The sequence below is a fragment of the Bidens hawaiensis genome, unplaced genomic scaffold (assembly GCF_021521415.1).
Source record: "Bidens hawaiensis isolate Kalapana, Puna unplaced genomic scaffold, B.hawaiensis_p1.1 tig00026469_1, whole genome shotgun sequence".
NCBI lineage: Eukaryota > Viridiplantae > Streptophyta > Magnoliopsida > Asterales > Asteraceae > Bidens > Bidens hawaiensis.
In genome coordinates this window covers 133,496-152,043 of record NW_027494258.1, presented here as the reverse complement: position 1 = coordinate 152,043, position 18,548 = coordinate 133,496, and the positions used below count along the sequence as shown (strand labels likewise).

Below are 18,548 nucleotides of genomic sequence, written 5' to 3'. Positions count from 1 at the left end.
CTGAGACGATTTAGACATCGAGACCGGTCACCTAACATAGAGTAAAAAACGAGTAACAAAATAAAATTTGTATTTCCAAGTCACAGAAGTCAAATTAGACGGACAATAGTCGTAAATATAACAATAGCATGCCGAAAGAAAGGCTGTCAACGCAACGCCAGCTCATCTTATCATAATCATCAACATCATCATCTTTCCTCGTGGTCGGCATCATTCCTACACTACTCTTCCATTTTTCAAATAATATTAATTAATACATCCGTCCTCTCGTTTCTTATTTCATTTCCCCCAATTCCTCTCGTCACCAGACCTAGGGTTTCAGTTCCCGGCCATCGGAGCTTGCTTCTTCCTCTCCGATCTCAAACTAAAGGTTAATTCCACTCGTCATCTTCGTTTCTAACTGTTTTCTTCTTTTCAGTGATTTAGGTTTAATTAGTGTAGTTAGTTTGATTGATGAGATGCTTGTGATTTGAAGAACGTAGATCTGCTGATTATTGATGCTTTTTTGGATCGATTACACTTATTTTGAGTAGGTACTGATCTGTGTCAACTGCATGCTGATTTCACGGTTTTTGCTGAGTAGATCTGTTGAGATCTGTGTAGTGTTACTGTTGATTGATGAGTTGGTAGGAAAATGTCTAGCGTGTTGATTGTGAAATCAGTCAGTTATGTAGTCTGGAATGCTAGCTTGCTAACTTTGATGAAGTTTTGGTACTTGAAAATTGAAATATAGCGTTTGTAGCTGATACTGTTGATCTGTTTGTGTGATAGAGTAGAAAACTGTTCAAAATTAATATGATTGCAAAATATTTCTTTAATCATAGCATGTATATGAACTATAGTATTCAGATATAACATAAGTGTAGCACAAGGAAATGAGGAATTAAAACAGCCACTAGACCAAGAAGCAATAAAAATAATAGCAGTAAACTACTGATCTTGTTTTTAAAATGTGCGCATCCAATGATGTGGTCTGATGTGATCTTATGTGTGATGTGGCGCCTTATGCAGTTGACCAGTATTTGAAGAAATTGGACAGTTGATTGCAATAGGTTCGAGTTTTTCAAATATGATTGAACAAATCTGACCATTGATTGACTGATGGGTTGAGTATTTGAACAAATTAGATCATTCATTGGACAAGTTTGACTAGATATGATGATGATATCTTATATTTTAGTGTTTAAAAGTTAATAAGTTCAAACATTATCTATAAATAGTTTTTTGTTATATTTTAGTAAAGAAAACCTCACATACGTGATATGCGCGCTTTGCGCAAATCAGCTATTGAGATCAAAACACTTCGGAGCACAACACACTTTTTAAAACCAAGATATTGATAACACAAGGTGGTGGGAAAACTATAGAACTAACATTTATATACGTCATGTTTATGTGACAGATATATAAAAATGGCCGACGCAGATGATATTCAGCCCCTTGTTTGTGACAATGGAACTGGAATGGTGAAGGTTAGTATACTAATACCAATACTAGTACTAGTAATCTAGTACTAATAGTTTCTAATTTATATATTCTTTGATACACTTTACAGGCTGGATTTGCGGGTGATGATGCTCCGAGGGCGGTTTTTCCAAGTATTGTAGGTAGGCCCCGCCACACGGGGGTTATGGTAGGTATGGGACAAAAGGATGCATATGTAGGAGATGAAGCTCAATCCAAAAGAGGTATCTTGACCTTGAAGTATCCTATTGAGCACGGTATTGTGAGCAACTGGGATGATATGGAAAAGATTTGGCATCACACGTTTTATAATGAGCTTCGTGTTGCTCCTGAAGAGCACCCCGTGCTTTTAACCGAGGCCCCGCTGAATCCTAAGGCGAATAGAGAGAAGATGACTCAAATCATGTTTGAGACGTTTAATGTTCCTGCTATGTATGTTGCTATTCAGGCGGTGCTTTCTTTGTACGCTAGTGGTCGAACAACTGGTTAGTTATTTTCTCTCTCATTGATATTGTTTGTAGTTTGTACCTTACTTGTCTAGTTTAGGGTGTTCACGTTGTGGTTCGGTCGCTTTTGACGAAAATTTAGTGTTGGACCAGTAACAACGGTTATGGGATCGGGTTGATTGGGTTGGAAGAGTCGGTTGATTTTTGTAGTTTTATGGTTTGAAGGTTCAGTTTTGCTGGTTCTAGACCAAAATATGGCATTTTTTTAATTAAAACATAGTTTTGTATTAAATTAAAAAAAAATGATAAGGATTGTTCATGAATATGCATAACTTTATATTCCTAAATTAAAAAAAATAATAATAAATGTTAAAACGGCTGGTTTTTACAGTTTGACGGCTCAGTTTTGCCAGTTTTAGACAAAAAAATATTTTAGAAAAAGCATAGTTTGGTATTAATTTTTAAAAAATGATATGGATTGCTCATCAGCTCATGAATATAATGTGTATGCATAACTTTATATTCCTAAAAAAATGAAATATAAAATGTTAAATCACCTGTTCAAATTTTCAAACAGTAAACCGTCAAATGTGTAAAAACCAAACCGTGCACCGGATCTTGCGCGTTTCAAACCGCTTGACTTTCTTTGGTTCGGTCAGTTTTGTTCGTTTATGAACACCCCTAATTTACTTTACTTTTACTTTTACATTATTTAACGATATATATTATTACAGGTATTGTGTTGGATTCTGGTGACGGAGTGTCACACACGGTCCCAATCTACGAAGGATACGCGCTTCCACACGCCATCCTCCGTCTCGATCTTGCGGGACGTGACCTAACCGACTCGTTAATGAAAATCTTAACTGAACGAGGTTACATGTTCACCACAACCGCCGAACGGGAAATCGTGCGTGACATGAAAGAAAAACTTGCATACGTGGCCCTTGACTATGAACAAGAGCTTGAAACTGCTAAAAGCAGCTCATCAGTTGAAAAGAATTATGAACTGCCCGACGGGCAGGTTATTACTATTGGTGCAGAAAGATTCCGCTGCCCCGAGGTTTTGTTCCAACCGTCTTTGATTGGAATGGAAGCTGCGGGTATTCATGAGACGACTTATAACTCAATTATGAAGTGTGATGTGGATATTAGGAAGGATTTGTATGGCAACATTGTGCTTAGTGGCGGGTCAACAATGTTTCCGGGTATTGCTGACCGGATGAGTAAGGAAATTACCGCGCTTGCACCTAGTAGCATGAAGATTAAGGTGGTGGCTCCGCCGGAAAGGAAATATAGTGTTTGGATCGGTGGGTCAATTCTCGCGTCTCTCAGCACTTTCCAACAGGTAAATGAAGTCTTTAAGTGATAATTTGTTATATTTATAATATACGTGAATATAATAATTATTATTATAATTTATTATTATTATTGTTGTTATTATTATTATTATTATAAGATAATATAATAAAAACACGTGATAAGTGCTAGGTTTGTAAATTTTTTATTATAACTTTTATGTATAGCTAATGCATATTATTTTATTATTTTGGTCATAATTTTATGGGAAAATTCCCAAAATGTCCTTTCTTTGAAGAGATGTTCCATAAATGTCCTCGTAAGTTAAAAGTTTTCAGAAATGGGCCATTAAAACACGTCTTTGACGACGTGTTTGCCTCCAAACACAGGTCGTACACGACCTGTTTGGCCTCTTATTTGTTTTTTTAATATTATATTATTTTAATTAAATTTTACCCATATTTGTTTTTTATTTTATAACTATTAAAATATAATGTTTTATGTAGTTTTTAATATACCGTTGAGAAGTGCTTATTTTTTTAATCCACGTACATAAATTCTGCATAAAATCAAGGCGGGTCAGTTATTATTAAACATGCAGATAAAAGGAAGCACATCTCAATGGTATATTCATATTGTAAATTTTATATTTTTAAGTTATAAAAGAAAAACCAAATATGATTAAAATTCCATTATAATAATATAATATTGAAAAAATCAAATAAGAGGCCAACGATGTCGCGAACAACATGTTTGGAGGCAAACAGGTTGTCAAAGACGTGTTTGGAGGCAAGCATGTCGTCAAAGACATGTTTTAATATGACATTTGTGGAAACTTTAATAATTTATGGGGTCATTTATGGAATCTCTCTCCAAGGAAAGGACATTTAGAAATTTCCCTAGTTTTATACATAACTGCTATTATGTAAATATATATTCCATATATTTAATACAGATTTTATAAATAGCAAGCTTGTTTACGCTCGTCAGCTATTGCTTGATAAGTGAAGATCAGGCTCGCTTAATATTTATTAATAATAATTAGTTTATATACATTTATTATTGCTTTTTGTGTATATATTATTTAGTTAACTTATCGTAATTTTATGCATAATAATAATTATTATATAAATATATATTACATAAAAATTGTATAAAGAATTTGGTTGTTTAAGCTCGTGAGCCAGCTTGAGCTCTCTATAAGTGAAATTCGGGGTCGCTTGGTAGTTTATATACATTTTCTTATTGCGTTTTGTGTATATATTATCTAGTCTTGAGCTTCGGTTCGTTTACAGAATTAATTATCATTATGATACAAGAAATTGATTTTTCACGCCCTTATCTTGTGTGGAAAACATCAACTGATATGTTTGGTTCTTTTTTTGTTGTTGATTTGATCAGATGTGGATATCCAAGGGTGAATACGACGAGTCTGGTCCATCTATCGTTCACAGGAAATGCTTTTAAGCATGTTTTGTAGTTGGTTTTGGTTACCATCTATTTAGTATGTTTTCGTGTTTGTTTGTTTTTGTTTGATATTCTTTATCTATTTTTGGTGTTATGTTTCATGTAAAGACGTGGGTATTATGTGTGAAGTTGTTAACGAACAAGAGAATGAACACTTGTTTGCCATATGGTTGTGTTTTATAGTTACACATTGTTTCACTTAATTTTGCTGCTTTATGGTAATGTTTTATTTTAAGTTTTAAAACTCATGGGTTTGTATTGATTCATTAACTGCCTTCTTAAGTTCATCTGGGCTCTTTTTCTAAAGCTGAACTTGGCTGTGAATAACTTTTTTAGGTTGAGGTCGACGCGCTTATTGTTTCAGTTCAAATACATTTTTAATTATTTTTATATATTTTGAGAAAACTGAATGAGCCTAAGCTTAGCTCGAACTCGTGTGCTGTACCTAAATGACCCAAAGCCTGTGAGTTTGGCTATGCAATCTGAAACTAAAGCACAGAAGTCCAAGTGAGTTTGAACTTTAAAATGCATTGGTCTTGGTAAGGCTCCACAAGCCTAAACGATTTTCCCATACAAGGCTTGAGCTTAGACTCCACAACTAAACGAATTTCCCATACAAGGCTTGAGCTTAGACTCCACAACTAAACGAATTTTATTTGAGACTCAGGCTCGGCTTGTTTTGAGATTTTATCAATCCGATCTTAAGTAACTTGTGAGTGGCTCGGTTGGTTTGCATCCCTAATGATGAGCCTCTTTGTTTTGTTTTGAACCTCTTCAGGTAATGCTTGATTTAATTAGGTACCAGGTTGTATATTAAATACTAGGTTAGAGGGGTTTAAAAAACCGGTTTGGATTACTAAAATAGTAAAATGGTCTGTAACTTGACCCTATTCCACTTCTAAAACTGATTTCGCCTCGACCCAAACCGCTAGTCTATATATTGTTTCCCCATCTCAGCATCCAAACCGGTTGCCAACCCACACCGGTTTCAAAATCGATTAAACCAGCTGTAGCCGTTAGAACGAAGCAGCCATTTTTTGAGTGAGGATTCATTTCTAGTCTTTTTTTTGAAGTTTATTTAATATGTCTTTTATTTTTTTTATCTTTACCATTTTGATCCCAATTTATGTATTGGGTGTTTTGGTTGAACACTACCACTCAAAAATGCTTCTCTAGTCCCTTAAATCTTCAAAACGCTTACGTTCCAAAAATTTCTCTCATATGGCTTCATAAAGTTTGCAATCTTCTACCGGTTGTTGTGCTTCTTCAAGCAATTCCGTGGTTCGAACTATTCCTATAAAGAGGAACCCGAAAATTTGGTGCAACTCTAGTTTATGTGAGACATCGAGCGGTCCGAACAAGGCTCATTGCAAGTGTTGTTAAGTTTTTGCAAAAGATGCAAAAACAACTTAAAAAAACCATATTGCCTTAAAATATTACAAGGTGTTGAAAGACGGACCGAATCATGGTCAAATGTTAATTAAAAATGAAGGAAATTTATAGACTTATAGCGTTGATGCGGTTCGGGAGCAAATGACACATCTTCTGGTTCAAGAAAGCTTGCAAACACTTTGACAACGATCTTTTGACTTGGGTTGTTCAAAAAACTCAACAGCGTCGACTCACACGTAAGTAGTACTGAGTGACACTTAGGAAGAGATTGCTTAAAAGCGTGGAAAAAAGCTAAATATAAAACAACTAGCTTTAGAAACCCGTATATTACATGGTATAAGTTAATGTATAAATTACAATGAACAATTTAATACAAATAAAATAAAAGATAATTAAGTCTCTTTATATTATGTAAAAAATTTATTACAAATCTAGTCGCTTTACATCATTAAATGTATTTGAATTTTAAATCGAGAATGGGTTGTTCTACCATCGGTATACAATAATGAATTAATACCACCTGAAGCATCATTTAAAACAATGAGGCCTTTAGATCTGAAAGATGTAGTTAAAGTCTTTCACAAAAATGTTTTTCACTCCACAACCTAAACACTAAACCCTAAACCAAAAAAAACTTCAGATTTTCCTTTTTGAACAGCTTTCATGATATCCTTATAAACAAACTATTGTTCAACTATCACAATAGTCTTATACTAAATATAAAAATATTGGAACATTTGTCTATGATTTTTAAGACTTATTAAATATTAAATATTTGTAAAAAGTAAACAAAATTATTATAGTTTGCTCAATATAAAAATGTCTCAAAAATTTAATGTTTTTTTTTAAGATAAATTTCTTTGCTAATAGTGGGACTTGAACCCAAGACCTTGATACCAAGAGACTTTTGTCTCTACCATTGGGCGATCACCCCAATGACCTCAAAAATTAAATGTTAGTGTGCTCTTTAAAAATAAACTCTTTTATATACATTTTAATTTTAAAGAAAATATATTTATGACACGTAATTATTATATATATTAATATTTTTTTTATATTAAGTATGTTTATAATATAATTTATAACATTAATAATTCAATCAATGGAAATTGACCAATTAATACGGTATGTTGAATTTACAATCAATACTTTATTTAGAACCAATATATTTTTTTTCCCAATCAATAGAACAGAAGTGATTTCGGTAGGAATTTGATAGTGAGAATCAATCTCAGAATGCCATGTGTTCAGAATTATTTTCTTTTATTAGTAATAAGTAGATATTATGTTTTGAAGAGCTTACAAACCGGTGTTAACTTGTGATTCTTGGTCGGCTCCACTACGCTCATCGGTAAAAAATTATCAGTCACAAACAATATATCCGTCGTAAACAGGTTCTTTTCTCCATGGTTTTCTAATTACTTTTGGGAGTGCCGTATTGTTTTCTAGTTACTTTCGTTTCTGTGTATTTGTTCTTAATTGATTGATAGTAAAGATAAATTACTTGTAAATTGCTTATACGCATCTATCAACCACAAAAATAGGTAGAAGAAACTTTAGCATTTCGTGTTGGTAAATAAAATAACCTCCAGCATACATTTTGGTCCTTTAGATAATTGCGGTTTCAAGTACGTAAACGGTTTGAAAGAGAAATTAGTTATACGTATGGTCGTGGTAAAGTTAGATTATGGTAACCTCAAGTTTTAGAAGATTACTTCTTGGTCATGGAAAAGTCGAATTACGGTTGTGATGCAGAATTATCTCCATATTTGAATTTTGATTTTTAATATATTTTATTATTTTATGTTATCTCGTTTCCTAGTTTATCTTTTTTCATATTTAGTAAAAATAGGGATCCAAGGTTGTTTAGAAGTTAGTTTTTGATTAAGTTATTATTATAAGAACATTGTTCTTGAACCTTTGGTTCGGTTTTATGGTCTTTGTTAATCATGAGTCTCTCGAGCCATTGATTGCTTTCAAAACTGCATCAGGTTGCCTCAAGTTTCAGAAGATAACTTCTTTAGTCCCAACCGCTCGAGTAAGCTTTTGGCTCTTGACACTATCGATAGAATTCTGTAAAATATTTTTACCACAATTTAATATATGTATAACATATCAGTTTTATCTTCACCAAAATGTCCAAATATGTATCGTTCCTAAAACCAAAGAACTCATTGTATCTCAAACTTAAAAAATACATAAGTGGTAAACCCTAAAATAAAAGGATAAACAAGAACAATATACAAAATGAAATAACAATAATATTTGCTAGAATATGCAAGTAACAAGTTGATTCATGTCCTATGTTTAGACTAGCAAATGCATTCAGGATATGGATTTTGGTAAAAAGACTCTTCGGCCTTGAACCGCGCTCGTCCTCTGATTCCATCCGGTGCACCCTCTCGTTTCCTTGGACCGCCTTGCCTGAAAAAATATAGTTAAAAGGACTGATTACCCCTGAAACTTACAATACTATCCCTTATTTTGGCAAACAAGTAACTTGTTTTAAGGACCTTTTTTCATGCAAGTGCTTCACGAGATGTTGTAATGATGCTCCTTCCTTAAGTTGTCCATTTTCCAACTTATCAAAGAGTTCCACAAGACCTTTCCTGGTGAGTATTATCCAAAGCCAAATATCAACTTTCTAATACATAATTTGAAAAGTTGATTCCAATTCCAAACTTGACTAGTAAATATAGTTATCAAAGCGTTCACTAGAGGGTGTAAACGAGCCAAAGTCGCTCGTGAGCTACTATAGCCGAGTTTGAACGAGCTCAAGCGTACAAAATAAGCTTGCTTAATAAGCAAGCCCGAGCATTACTTATCGAGCTCGAGCTGGCTAAATAATATAAATTACATATATAGTTGATAAAAGTTATATTACTTATATAATTTTTCATTCATATCTTTAATATATATTTATATAATAACAATTATTGTGATAAATATACCTAAATAATACATATTATAATTTATATATAAAAGTTACAATTTAAATATATATATAAGTATAACTACAGATGTATATAAATTAATTAATAAATAACAAAAGAGCCGAGCTCAAGCTCTAGTAAGTTAAACGAGTCGAGCTCAAGCTTGAAAAGCTACTCACGAGCCGAGCTCAATCTCAAGCTCGACCTTGAGTAAGTTAAACGAGCCGACTCGGGCTCAGCTCATTTACACCCCTAGCTTTGACATGCCGTAGTATTTAATTACACTCTCAATACAACTTATAAAAGTGAAAATGATAAGGTCAATGTGTAAAGTACCTGTCAGGAGTAATAGTCTTGCGGTGGCCTAATAGTCTTCGATGGCCCTCAACCGCTCTTGCCATGTTACCTGAATATGTCGGTACGAACACATCACTCTCTAGAGAAATAATATAATCAAGCGCAGCCGTTTGCGACGCGTGATTGGAGTACACCTTCAACTCTTCTTCACTTGCTATCATTTCCTGAAATCATTTTACAAAATAATAAACTTAATTATGATCAATCTTGAAAAGATAAGACAAAAGTTCTCAACCTTGAATAACACGTTTGGGAAACGAGACGTGAGATCCGAAAGATGAGCATAAATTTCACCAGCAGCAATATATACAACTGTTGAAGGAGGATAACCGAGAGCCTGAAGAAAAATTCCAACTTCTTTTGGAGTCAACGGACATAACCCTGCGATTCTCTGCTCGGTTGAATTGATTTTCTTTACTTTCCAGTGATTCGTATTCTCTCTGAAAAAAAACAAAAATTAGTTATTTTTAGTTAATTACTTGGATGGTCCCTGTGGTATGTCCATATTGCAAGTTTGGTCCGCAACTTTGAGAAATTACATCTAAATAACTCATGTTTTTTTTTCCAATTTGTAACAGATAACATGTACCTAAGCAATCTAAGATCTTCAGATTCCGAGTCAGACAAGCCGTATGTACAACCAGAGAAAGCCAGCATGTCTTTCTCGTATCTCAGGTGAAGAGAAATATATCTTCCTTCGCGCGATCTGAGCCGTTCAACTAGCTTCTGCGGATTCACCAGCATGTATGCTCAGGGCCTAATATAAAGCAAATCCTCACCCATGACTTCACCAACATTTGACATACATGACATCACATTTATTCAATTATCAGTGGAGGTGTGACAATTTTGACACATTTACTTATAAAGACCCAGGTTCTTTTTATCTATAATGGGTCGAGTAAACAGTTAAAAGGGGAATGGGCTGAGGGTTAATGCATACAATCTCCAAAATCCTTTTATTCTGAGATTTGGATTATCATTGTAATCAATTTGCCTTTGTAATCATAACTTAAGACATTAATTATTTAAAAACATGTGATTAAAGAGTTTGCATGTCAACCTAACGTTTTGATCCATACTAAAAAGACACGCTACACTAAGATCTTTTCCAATAGGAAGCCTAAAAAGGCACGCTCAAATGCCTTAATTCTACCTCTAGTCAATAGGTTTTCTAACATAAACAAATGAGTGCAAACCCAACTCTTCCCAATTCTAGTTTCTGTGTTGTCTTTAAAGGCAAGTATCATCAAGAATAATAAACAAAAGTTAATGATGTAATAAAAGAATATGCTGAAAAATATTTACAGGTGCGGGAGTTTAAATCTACCAATATAAAAGTAAGCATGACATGTAGTGCATTAGGAACAAAAGTTGCTATTCAGTTAAAAAAATGAAAGTTTTTAACATGTAGTGCATTAGGAACAAAAGGTGCTATTCAGTTAAAAAAATAAACGAAAGTTTTTAACCTTGATACATTTGAATATTCTACACATGATTGTCATCCAAACTCTTTGTAGTCAAGGTTACTTAAAATTCATTACACGTGTGTTATAAAGATGAAGGGAACAAATGAATGCATGTAACTAAAGATTATGCACGGAAAAATTATTTACCAAAATGGATCAGTGAATGGAATCACATACCTTGCCAAGGGTTTCAATAGAAGGAGAAAACCACAGAGCATGATAAAGAGCATGACAACGCAATCTCTGGATATCTAGTCGCAGATCATTGTTTGCTAGTCGAGAATCTGATTTTGGAACATGAATCACCTGCATAACAACGGGTAAAGAATATATAATTGCAGGTAAATACATCTCCAAACTAAAGAAATAACAAGAGAACACGTGCATATGATCAATAAGACAACAGACTGGCCCTCTACATTGGAGGTTATGGATGGAAAATCTAGAAACTAGTTCAAAAGATCCTAATTTGAGATATAAAAATGCAGCCTCTCAGCATAAGAAAACAGCCAAAACCTATACAAAGGTTGGTAGTCTCCCTAAGCAATCTATCTTAGCTTTGATGGGTAATGACTTGTATTGAAAAGCTTAATCCTCTTAACTAAAAGTAAGACATAAAGGTACAAAAGATACTAAAAAAGACGCATAAGCAAAATCAGACATGGTAGGTAAGAAATATAGGCCTAATGCATCTTGGAAACCTAATACTAATATAAACTACAAGGAAGCCATTTATATCATTTAACCTAATAACTGTTGGTTAAATAAATAAACTAGGAAAAAGAAAGAAATTCATCAGAGAAATATATCTACTTTTTGCTGCAAGATACAATTATCTGAGAAATTTGACTTCAGCCACAGATCTCTATGTCTAATGGAGGAAAATAGGATAACTTTCCTGATGTTTAATGGGGTTTCCATTTGATTTATGTAAAAGCAATTAGACTACATCTTTGAATGAATTGTGTTATTACAGTTGAGGGAACCCTCAATAACAGAAACTAGAAACAAGCCCTAAAGGCACCTAACTCGGGCCTGTGGGCTAAACACAAACAAACCCTAATCTAAAATTTAACAATTACTTAACCTATATGTAGCAGAGAGTAACTGAAATATTGATTACTATTTTGTTATGTAAAAAAGGAATAACATTACTTGAAGTGGCTAAGTATCTCAACAAAGAAGCCTATAAACCAATTCGAAGCGGGTCGTACCAAAGCAGATAATGTAAGAACAAGGGATGTTCAATATGCAATTATAAGCATGTATATAATAGTATTCTCTCTCGCATTACTAAACCAGTAAAAGAATACGCCTTTATCTACTCATATGTCATACCAAACAAGCCAATGTAAAAACCATATCTCAAAGCAGATGTTATCAATAATTAAAATTATTGATTGAAGCAATGAAACTGTGACACTGAGTCACTGACACACTGTCACTTAGAAAGACTGTAGAAAGAAAGCATAACAAAGTATGGAAACAACATGCCTGATAATCAGCCCATAATTTGGTCATATCTTCATAATAACCTAAACCACCCCAAGAGGTGAAGTGTTTTCTTGCACGAGGAACATTGACCAACTCATAAGGAAGCTTCTTTATGATTCTAACATCCCGTTTTAAGCTATCAATGAAATAGTCTTCATCAAAGATATCTGAAAATATACTGCATAACAACCATTAGAATACAATGTTAATTAATCATAATTGTAGTAAAACTTATGATTAACTTTTGTCTTGCCAGAATGAACGCTTATCAAGTTCAGGAATCACTAGTGTCGCATTCATCATGCAGGAAATTGCTACCATATCAGCAATCTGCCAAAATACCAGTCGTAGCGTATCATGCTAAACTCAAAACAGTATCTTAGAACCTAATGTACCTTTTGCTCTACAATCATAAAAAAAATATACCCTCTTTTCAACATTCATAGAAGAAATCTGAATCATAAATTAAAACCATGGTTTTAAAATGCGCGAATCGCTCCGATGCGTTTTGAACCAAAAAAACAATGCGTGCGTGAGGCGTTTGTTATTAAAAAAAATAGTTAAAGATAATATTTTAAGTTTTTAATTTGTTAACTTTTAAATACTAAAAAAACAAGAGATTATAATAAAAAATTTACAAAAGGCTATAGTACCACCAAAGAAGTTTTACATATAACCAACACAAAGCTTTTAAGTCTTAACTCTGTGTATAAGCAGTCTAGGCAGAGTACAAGTAATCTATGCAGGTTATCACTTTAACGCAGAAATGCGCACATCATGCATCATGTGATTTAGAGCGCATCATCCTCACATCATGGAATTGCAGTGCATCATGTGCTTCGCACATTATGCGTGCATTTTAATACAGACAAGTATTATAAAAGAGAAATGAATACTGACACCAGTACGCATTTGATTGAGTCCACCATTGCTTCTTAAAGTGATATAACGATCCCCTCCTTGAACACCTGAAAACATAAACTTATTACGAGGCCTTAGTTTTGTCTTAACGCACAGATTCGTTAGCTTTATGCCACCTTATTCACGTCTCTCTCGCTCTTTTACTTAACACTACTACACTTTCCTCACAACTTTATTTTATCAGTAACTTACTCCTATCATATTTATTTCCTCTTGCTTCGTTATTGTTTTGTTTGTTATTAATTATTATAAGGCACAAAAACAGTTAGTAAAGTAATTAACAACCTAAATGCATCATAAGCTAACACTACCTTGATACCGAGAAGTAGGATTAACGCACGAACGTAAACCGTCACTAAAGGGAGGTTTCCAGAGTTTATTATCATCTGGAAGCGGAAGCGGAAGCTGAAGCAATGAATCATATATAATATAATATTACTCGTAATTACATCTATCATATAACTCAACGTATTTAAGCTAATTACGAAATCGAACCTGTTGGAGGATGAGTTGGAACAGAATGATGAGATCCGAAATGAAGATCCTCCTCGGCTCAACCTCATCTAGTTACGTTCTGTTACTGTATCACCACGTGGTTGCGGTTTGAATCCCAAAGAGTTTCTCTACTTCTTGGCTTCTCCGGGTGTTCTTGGAGCCATCACAAGAATCAAAACCCGAATCGAAACACTTTTTTTTTTGCTCGGATATGATTTTCAAAATAAAGCCTTTTGGTTTGGATTCGAACTAAAGATTATCTTCAATGTCGTAATCAAGAAAGCTATCCCAAAAGGTTGTCATAATCTCATCTACCTTTGAAATAACATCTACCTCACATGTTATCATTACCTTTTTGTTGTTTAAACACTTGTTACATTTTAAGAAATTTTCACATCTACCTCTCTTACTCACATGTATCATTTTTTAAAACTTCCTATATCTCATCTTAAATATATATAAACGAAAATCTTTAAAAGCTCTTCGGTTGTCTCCAACCTCCTCTCAAGCCACCAGATTATTTTATTTGTAAATGAAGGTTTCTCATGTATTTGACCCGAATTCATAGACAGGATCACCAAACCCAGATAGTCCTTAAACGGGTTATAACATCTCATTAAATTAAATATTAATTTTACCAAATATTTGATATGAAATTCTTTAAAATATGGATATATTAAAAATTAATATCCAAATAAAAAAAGATTTTATTTATAATTAAGAAACAATTGTATAGTAAAAAAAATAAGTGGGTCATGGTTCTCACCAAACTCATACAGCTTTTAAACGAGTTATAGCATCTCATTTATTTGTTAAACTATTTAATCGTCAAACTCTGAGTTTATAATTAACTTCCTTATAATAAATAAAAGTTAAAATCCACAAGAATATATAAATATTTGAACGAAAAATGTAAAACAACCCTCATAATAAGAAGGATAAAACCTAGTTCCTTTTATTGTTCAATTAAATCATATCTATTTATTCTTCTTTTTATTAATTTTCTCCTTATTACACTCACATATACACCAATAAAAAAATACAAAAAATAGATATGGGTTTTAAATGGGGTTCTCATAAAAAATATTAGATATATTAAGTTTTTATATCCATGCTCGTGTTTGTTTTGTAACGGGATCCTATTGGGTTTCGTTTGGTGTTGATCGTCTGTTTATTTTTTCGTTGCGTTTATATTAATTAACGCGTTTAATTAATTGACTATTAATTATTGAACCAGTTTTTTGATAAATAAAATCTTTAACTAATCACCATTAACACCCAACAAGGACTATCGATGCATCAATACTACACCCGGAGTTTACCAACGCTCAAACTATTTCCAGGCCCAGATATATTGTGTTTATTCACCACTTTTAATCATACTCAACTCTGGTTTAGTGTCTTGTTACATTCCATGATAAATGTGATGCAATTTTTTTTAACGATTAGCGAATCTTTTAAATGGACTGCTGGCTAAATTCATCATATCGGGATACACTCGCCTTTTGATCCGGGAGAAACCCTCACCTAAGGCCAACGCTCGTAAATACTCGCCCAAAGGCACGACGATGCGGTGAGATAGAACTATTCCTGTTACGTATTTGTAACTAGTTTATATCGGATAGAATTTTGGACAAATCATGAAAGTTGCTAAATATGAAACATGCAAATTCTAGCGTTTAGTTAGATATAAAGAGAAAGTCATTACAATAAATAAAGATAGTAGACACGTTCATCAAGTAGAACTGATTCCATAGGAACAACTAGGACCAAATATTGTTTGTGTTGATGGCATCACACACAGTCGAAATTCATTTGGATCTAATTTTCTTGAACAGCTGATACAATAACTCATTTCTTCGTCAGATGTTAATAATATCCAATCTCCAACTTCATCACGATACTTGAGCTTATAAGTACCAAGACTCAACTTGAACCTTGTACCAATTTCTTTCGCAACGGTAGCAAAAGTTGCCTGCAAGGCAGGGAGACTAAATTTGATCATATCATCTGCGTACTCTGCTTTTATAGTCAGGATATTTTGGTTTATATTGATGGTTGATTGTTCCTGAAATAATCTATTATCTTCATTTGTGTCAATTTGAATAATGGCTGACAAATCATTTGTCTTTTTCTTTACAAAATTTGGTCCTGGCCACTCCAGGATGCCATGTTTTCTCAATTTGCGTTTTAGTGTAGATCTAGAAACTATAACAGAATAAAAAAAAAAAGTTCTGTTGAATATTTCATATATGGAGTGTAGTAAGAGAAACATTTGGCATTAAAATTGCTAACAAATTGTAATTTTAAAATAGAAAGTTATAATAAATTACCATGAAGGTTTTTTGCAGCTTCTTTCATGGTTTTTCCAAATTGTTTCTCGACGACTTCTCGAGGCAATACTTTTTGGGTTGTCTTGCAGCGCACCACCTCAGAAGGTGTTGTCCACAACCAATGATTTCTTTCCTTTTTCCAATGTTTTCCAATTGGTGGTGATTTCTTACCTTGGAAAAGCTTCAACTTTTCACTTTCATCAGTTTCATCGAGTTCATCCATTGCATATGTCTGAACATCAATAACATCGAACTCATCACCTAGTTCTGCACCAGAAGCAAACTTGAAACCTGGTAAACACCTTTTTAAGGATAAGAGTAGAGCCTCCAAAAAGATAACATAATTTGAATGTTTGATCCATATGAATTCAAATGCATAATCAAAGTGACCAGTTTCAATACTCCTCAAGCATATTGCTAGAGCACTAACATCAGAACATTGGCGATCCCAATCAACTACCATATTGGAATAAAGTTTTGAAATATAGCATGATTCATAATCTTGGAGTGTCTTCGCAGCAACTTCCTCCCCAAATCCATGAGGAATTACATCACACAAACTATAGTACTTTTGAAAATCATCAATATCCAACTTTGTGACAGGACCAAGACAACCAGTCAATTTGAGAACTAAGCCCTTCGTTCGAGTGTCCTCCAAAGAAGATGAAAAGGGCATATAATTTTTATTCTCATAAGTGACCCAAACTTGTGCTACAGCTAAGTTATGTGATCCACAAACGATCTTTAATGCCTCTTCAATCTTGTCCTTTGTAGGTGTGAGATAACTTAGAGTCTGTTTAGAATTGCAAAGTATTTACAAACATAAAATTTCTAACCACTATGACAAAGAAGTGAAGAAGAATATCAACAACTGTAAAACACAATTTTAAGTTACTTTGCATGTGGTACCTTGTGTGGTATAAGTTTTTCTCCACGAAACAGATCCAGACCAACTTTCTGCAAAGAGAAATAGGAAACAACTTAAAATTAATTGAGTTAAGAACTTAGATGCTCTCTGTGGTAAAGATATGTAACACATTTACACTCCTCCCACATATTCTTTCCACTGTTACCTCAAGTGTAACATGATGCTTCTTGGAGTAGGATGTTAGTTTTTATTAGTTTTTCTTTAAATGACAATTTTAGCGTTGTTTATAAAGGGAAATTAAAATATCGTTGGACCTGCTTATTAAAAACAAAAAAATAGTAAAATAAAAACAATTAGCATGCAGATCTTAATAACATAACTCGAGCCGGGAGGCAAGGTTGTCTATATCTTACCCTGCTCAGACCCATCATAGCTTTGCTATTTGTGGGATTTACTGAGTACGATGATAATGATCTTAAAAACATAAACCATATTACAAAAACATAAACCATATAACACCATCCCACCCAACATCCTTCTTCATCACTGCCACCTTGTCGGAGACCTCCATCTCCAACATTGTCGCCTTGCTCTCCACCTCCCTCTCCATTATTGCAGCATGGTCGTTGCCCAACTCTTCCCTGTTCACCACCGCGACAGCCCCTTCACTGAATCTAGTGAAGAACTCTGAATCATAATTTTTACTTCTAAAATGTAGGCCTAAACATATTTTGGTAATTAGCTTAACTTTAAATGTACTTGTGGGTCCCATTGGAGTTATTTATTAGTTAATTAATAAGGATAACAGGTATCATTTGGTTGGGGTTGAGTTTTTCTTTTTTTGGCGGCCAAATTTTATTAATAATGAGACTACTAAATCACTAGTCGTCAAAAATGCGCCAAGTTTACACTCAATTACAACATTAAACACCAAACTACAACAAGGTTATTCAAAATGAGAAAGAACACCACATCAACTCATTTGAGTTGTTTAATAATTAACTAATTTAATAATTATTTAGTTCTAAATTATTTAATTTTTCAAATAGAAAGGTATTTTAGTATTTTTCACATGGGCTTAATTAACCCCAAAAGTTAACGCCCATACAAGTGTAATTTTAGAGATATGATGAGTATAAGCATCCAACTAATTAGTTATGGAAAAGACAACTCCTTTGATATGTTCTTTTGTTATAAAAAATAAACAAAAAGACAAAAACAATCTACAAATGCATGCATACCTTTAGTGTCTCAATCATATTCAAAAGGAAATATTCCAAATAAAAAGGCCAACGTTCCAAAGTAAACTCTAGAACACCAATGCAATAGCTTTGACTTTGAGAAGGGAAACATATAGGAAGCATAATAGAGAAGTCCAATGTAGTGGATTCGTCTATGGAATCCATTGGACTTGATTCATATATGGCAAACGATTAAGGAATGCAGCAGAGTGCGAGTGTCCACCGCTCATGATCGTGTGGTCTCCTTGAGTGCCAAGCTTATTCACATCTATATCGTATTTATAACTTGAAGAATATAGCCTATACATGGCAAAGTCCTTGGAAGGATAACTGACTGCAAATGGTTGACCTGAAGTTGAAAGCACTCGT

At 33.6% G+C, this 18,548-nt stretch overlaps 2 protein-coding genes across 2 annotated transcripts; one reads left to right on the top strand and one right to left on the bottom strand.

Moving 5' to 3' along the window:
• Positions 1 to 292: 292 nt before the first annotated feature.
• Positions 293 to 4,799, top strand: LOC143573491 (actin-7-like). The gene is made up of 5 exons (XM_077058355.1): positions 293 to 370; positions 1,403 to 1,472; positions 1,556 to 1,949; positions 2,645 to 3,258; positions 4,611 to 4,799. Exons 2-5 carry the CDS (start codon positions 1,413 to 1,415, stop codon positions 4,674 to 4,676), a joined length of 1,134 nt encoding a protein of 377 aa, XP_076914470.1. The 5' UTR covers positions 293 to 370; positions 1,403 to 1,412; the 3' UTR covers positions 4,677 to 4,799.
• Positions 4,800 to 8,334: 3,535 nt separating this feature from the next.
• Positions 8,335 to 18,348, bottom strand: LOC143573495 (uncharacterized). Its single transcript, XM_077058360.1, has 11 exons — positions 18,180 to 18,348; positions 16,980 to 17,027; positions 16,071 to 16,863; positions 15,540 to 15,945; positions 12,322 to 12,499; positions 11,005 to 11,133; positions 9,948 to 10,084; positions 9,594 to 9,798; positions 9,338 to 9,522; positions 8,582 to 8,677; positions 8,335 to 8,492 (listed from the first exon to the last, which is right to left on the bottom strand). Exons 1-11 carry the CDS (start codon positions 18,342 to 18,344, stop codon positions 8,381 to 8,383), a joined length of 2,454 nt encoding a protein of 817 aa, XP_076914475.1. The 5' UTR covers positions 18,345 to 18,348; the 3' UTR covers positions 8,335 to 8,380.
• Between the last annotated feature and the right edge of the window lie 200 nt (positions 18,349 to 18,548).

Bases quoted from the DNA above. Each gene is read 5' to 3' on its own strand.
- LOC143573491 (XM_077058355.1), top strand. From the start codon at position 1,413: ATGGCCGACGCAGATGATATTCAGCCCCTTGTTTGTGACAATGGAACT. The intron at 1,950-2,644 runs GTTAGTTATTTT...ATATTATTACAG, and splicing joins CGCTAGTGGTCGAACAACTG to GTATTGTGTTGGATTCTGGT. The intron at 3,259-4,610 runs GTAAATGAAGTC...TGATTTGATCAG, and splicing joins CTCTCAGCACTTTCCAACAG to ATGTGGATATCCAAGGGTGA.
- LOC143573495 (XM_077058360.1), bottom strand. From the start codon at position 18,344: ATGGATTCCATAGACGAATCCACTACATTGGACTTCTCTATTATGCTT. The intron at 17,028-18,179 runs GTATGCATGCAT...TTCTCTTTGCAG, and splicing joins ATATGATTGAGACACTAAAG to AAAGTTGGTCTGGATCTGTT. The intron at 15,946-16,070 runs GTAATTTATTAT...ATTCTGTTATAG, and splicing joins AGCTGCAAAAAACCTTCATG to TTTCTAGATCTACACTAAAA.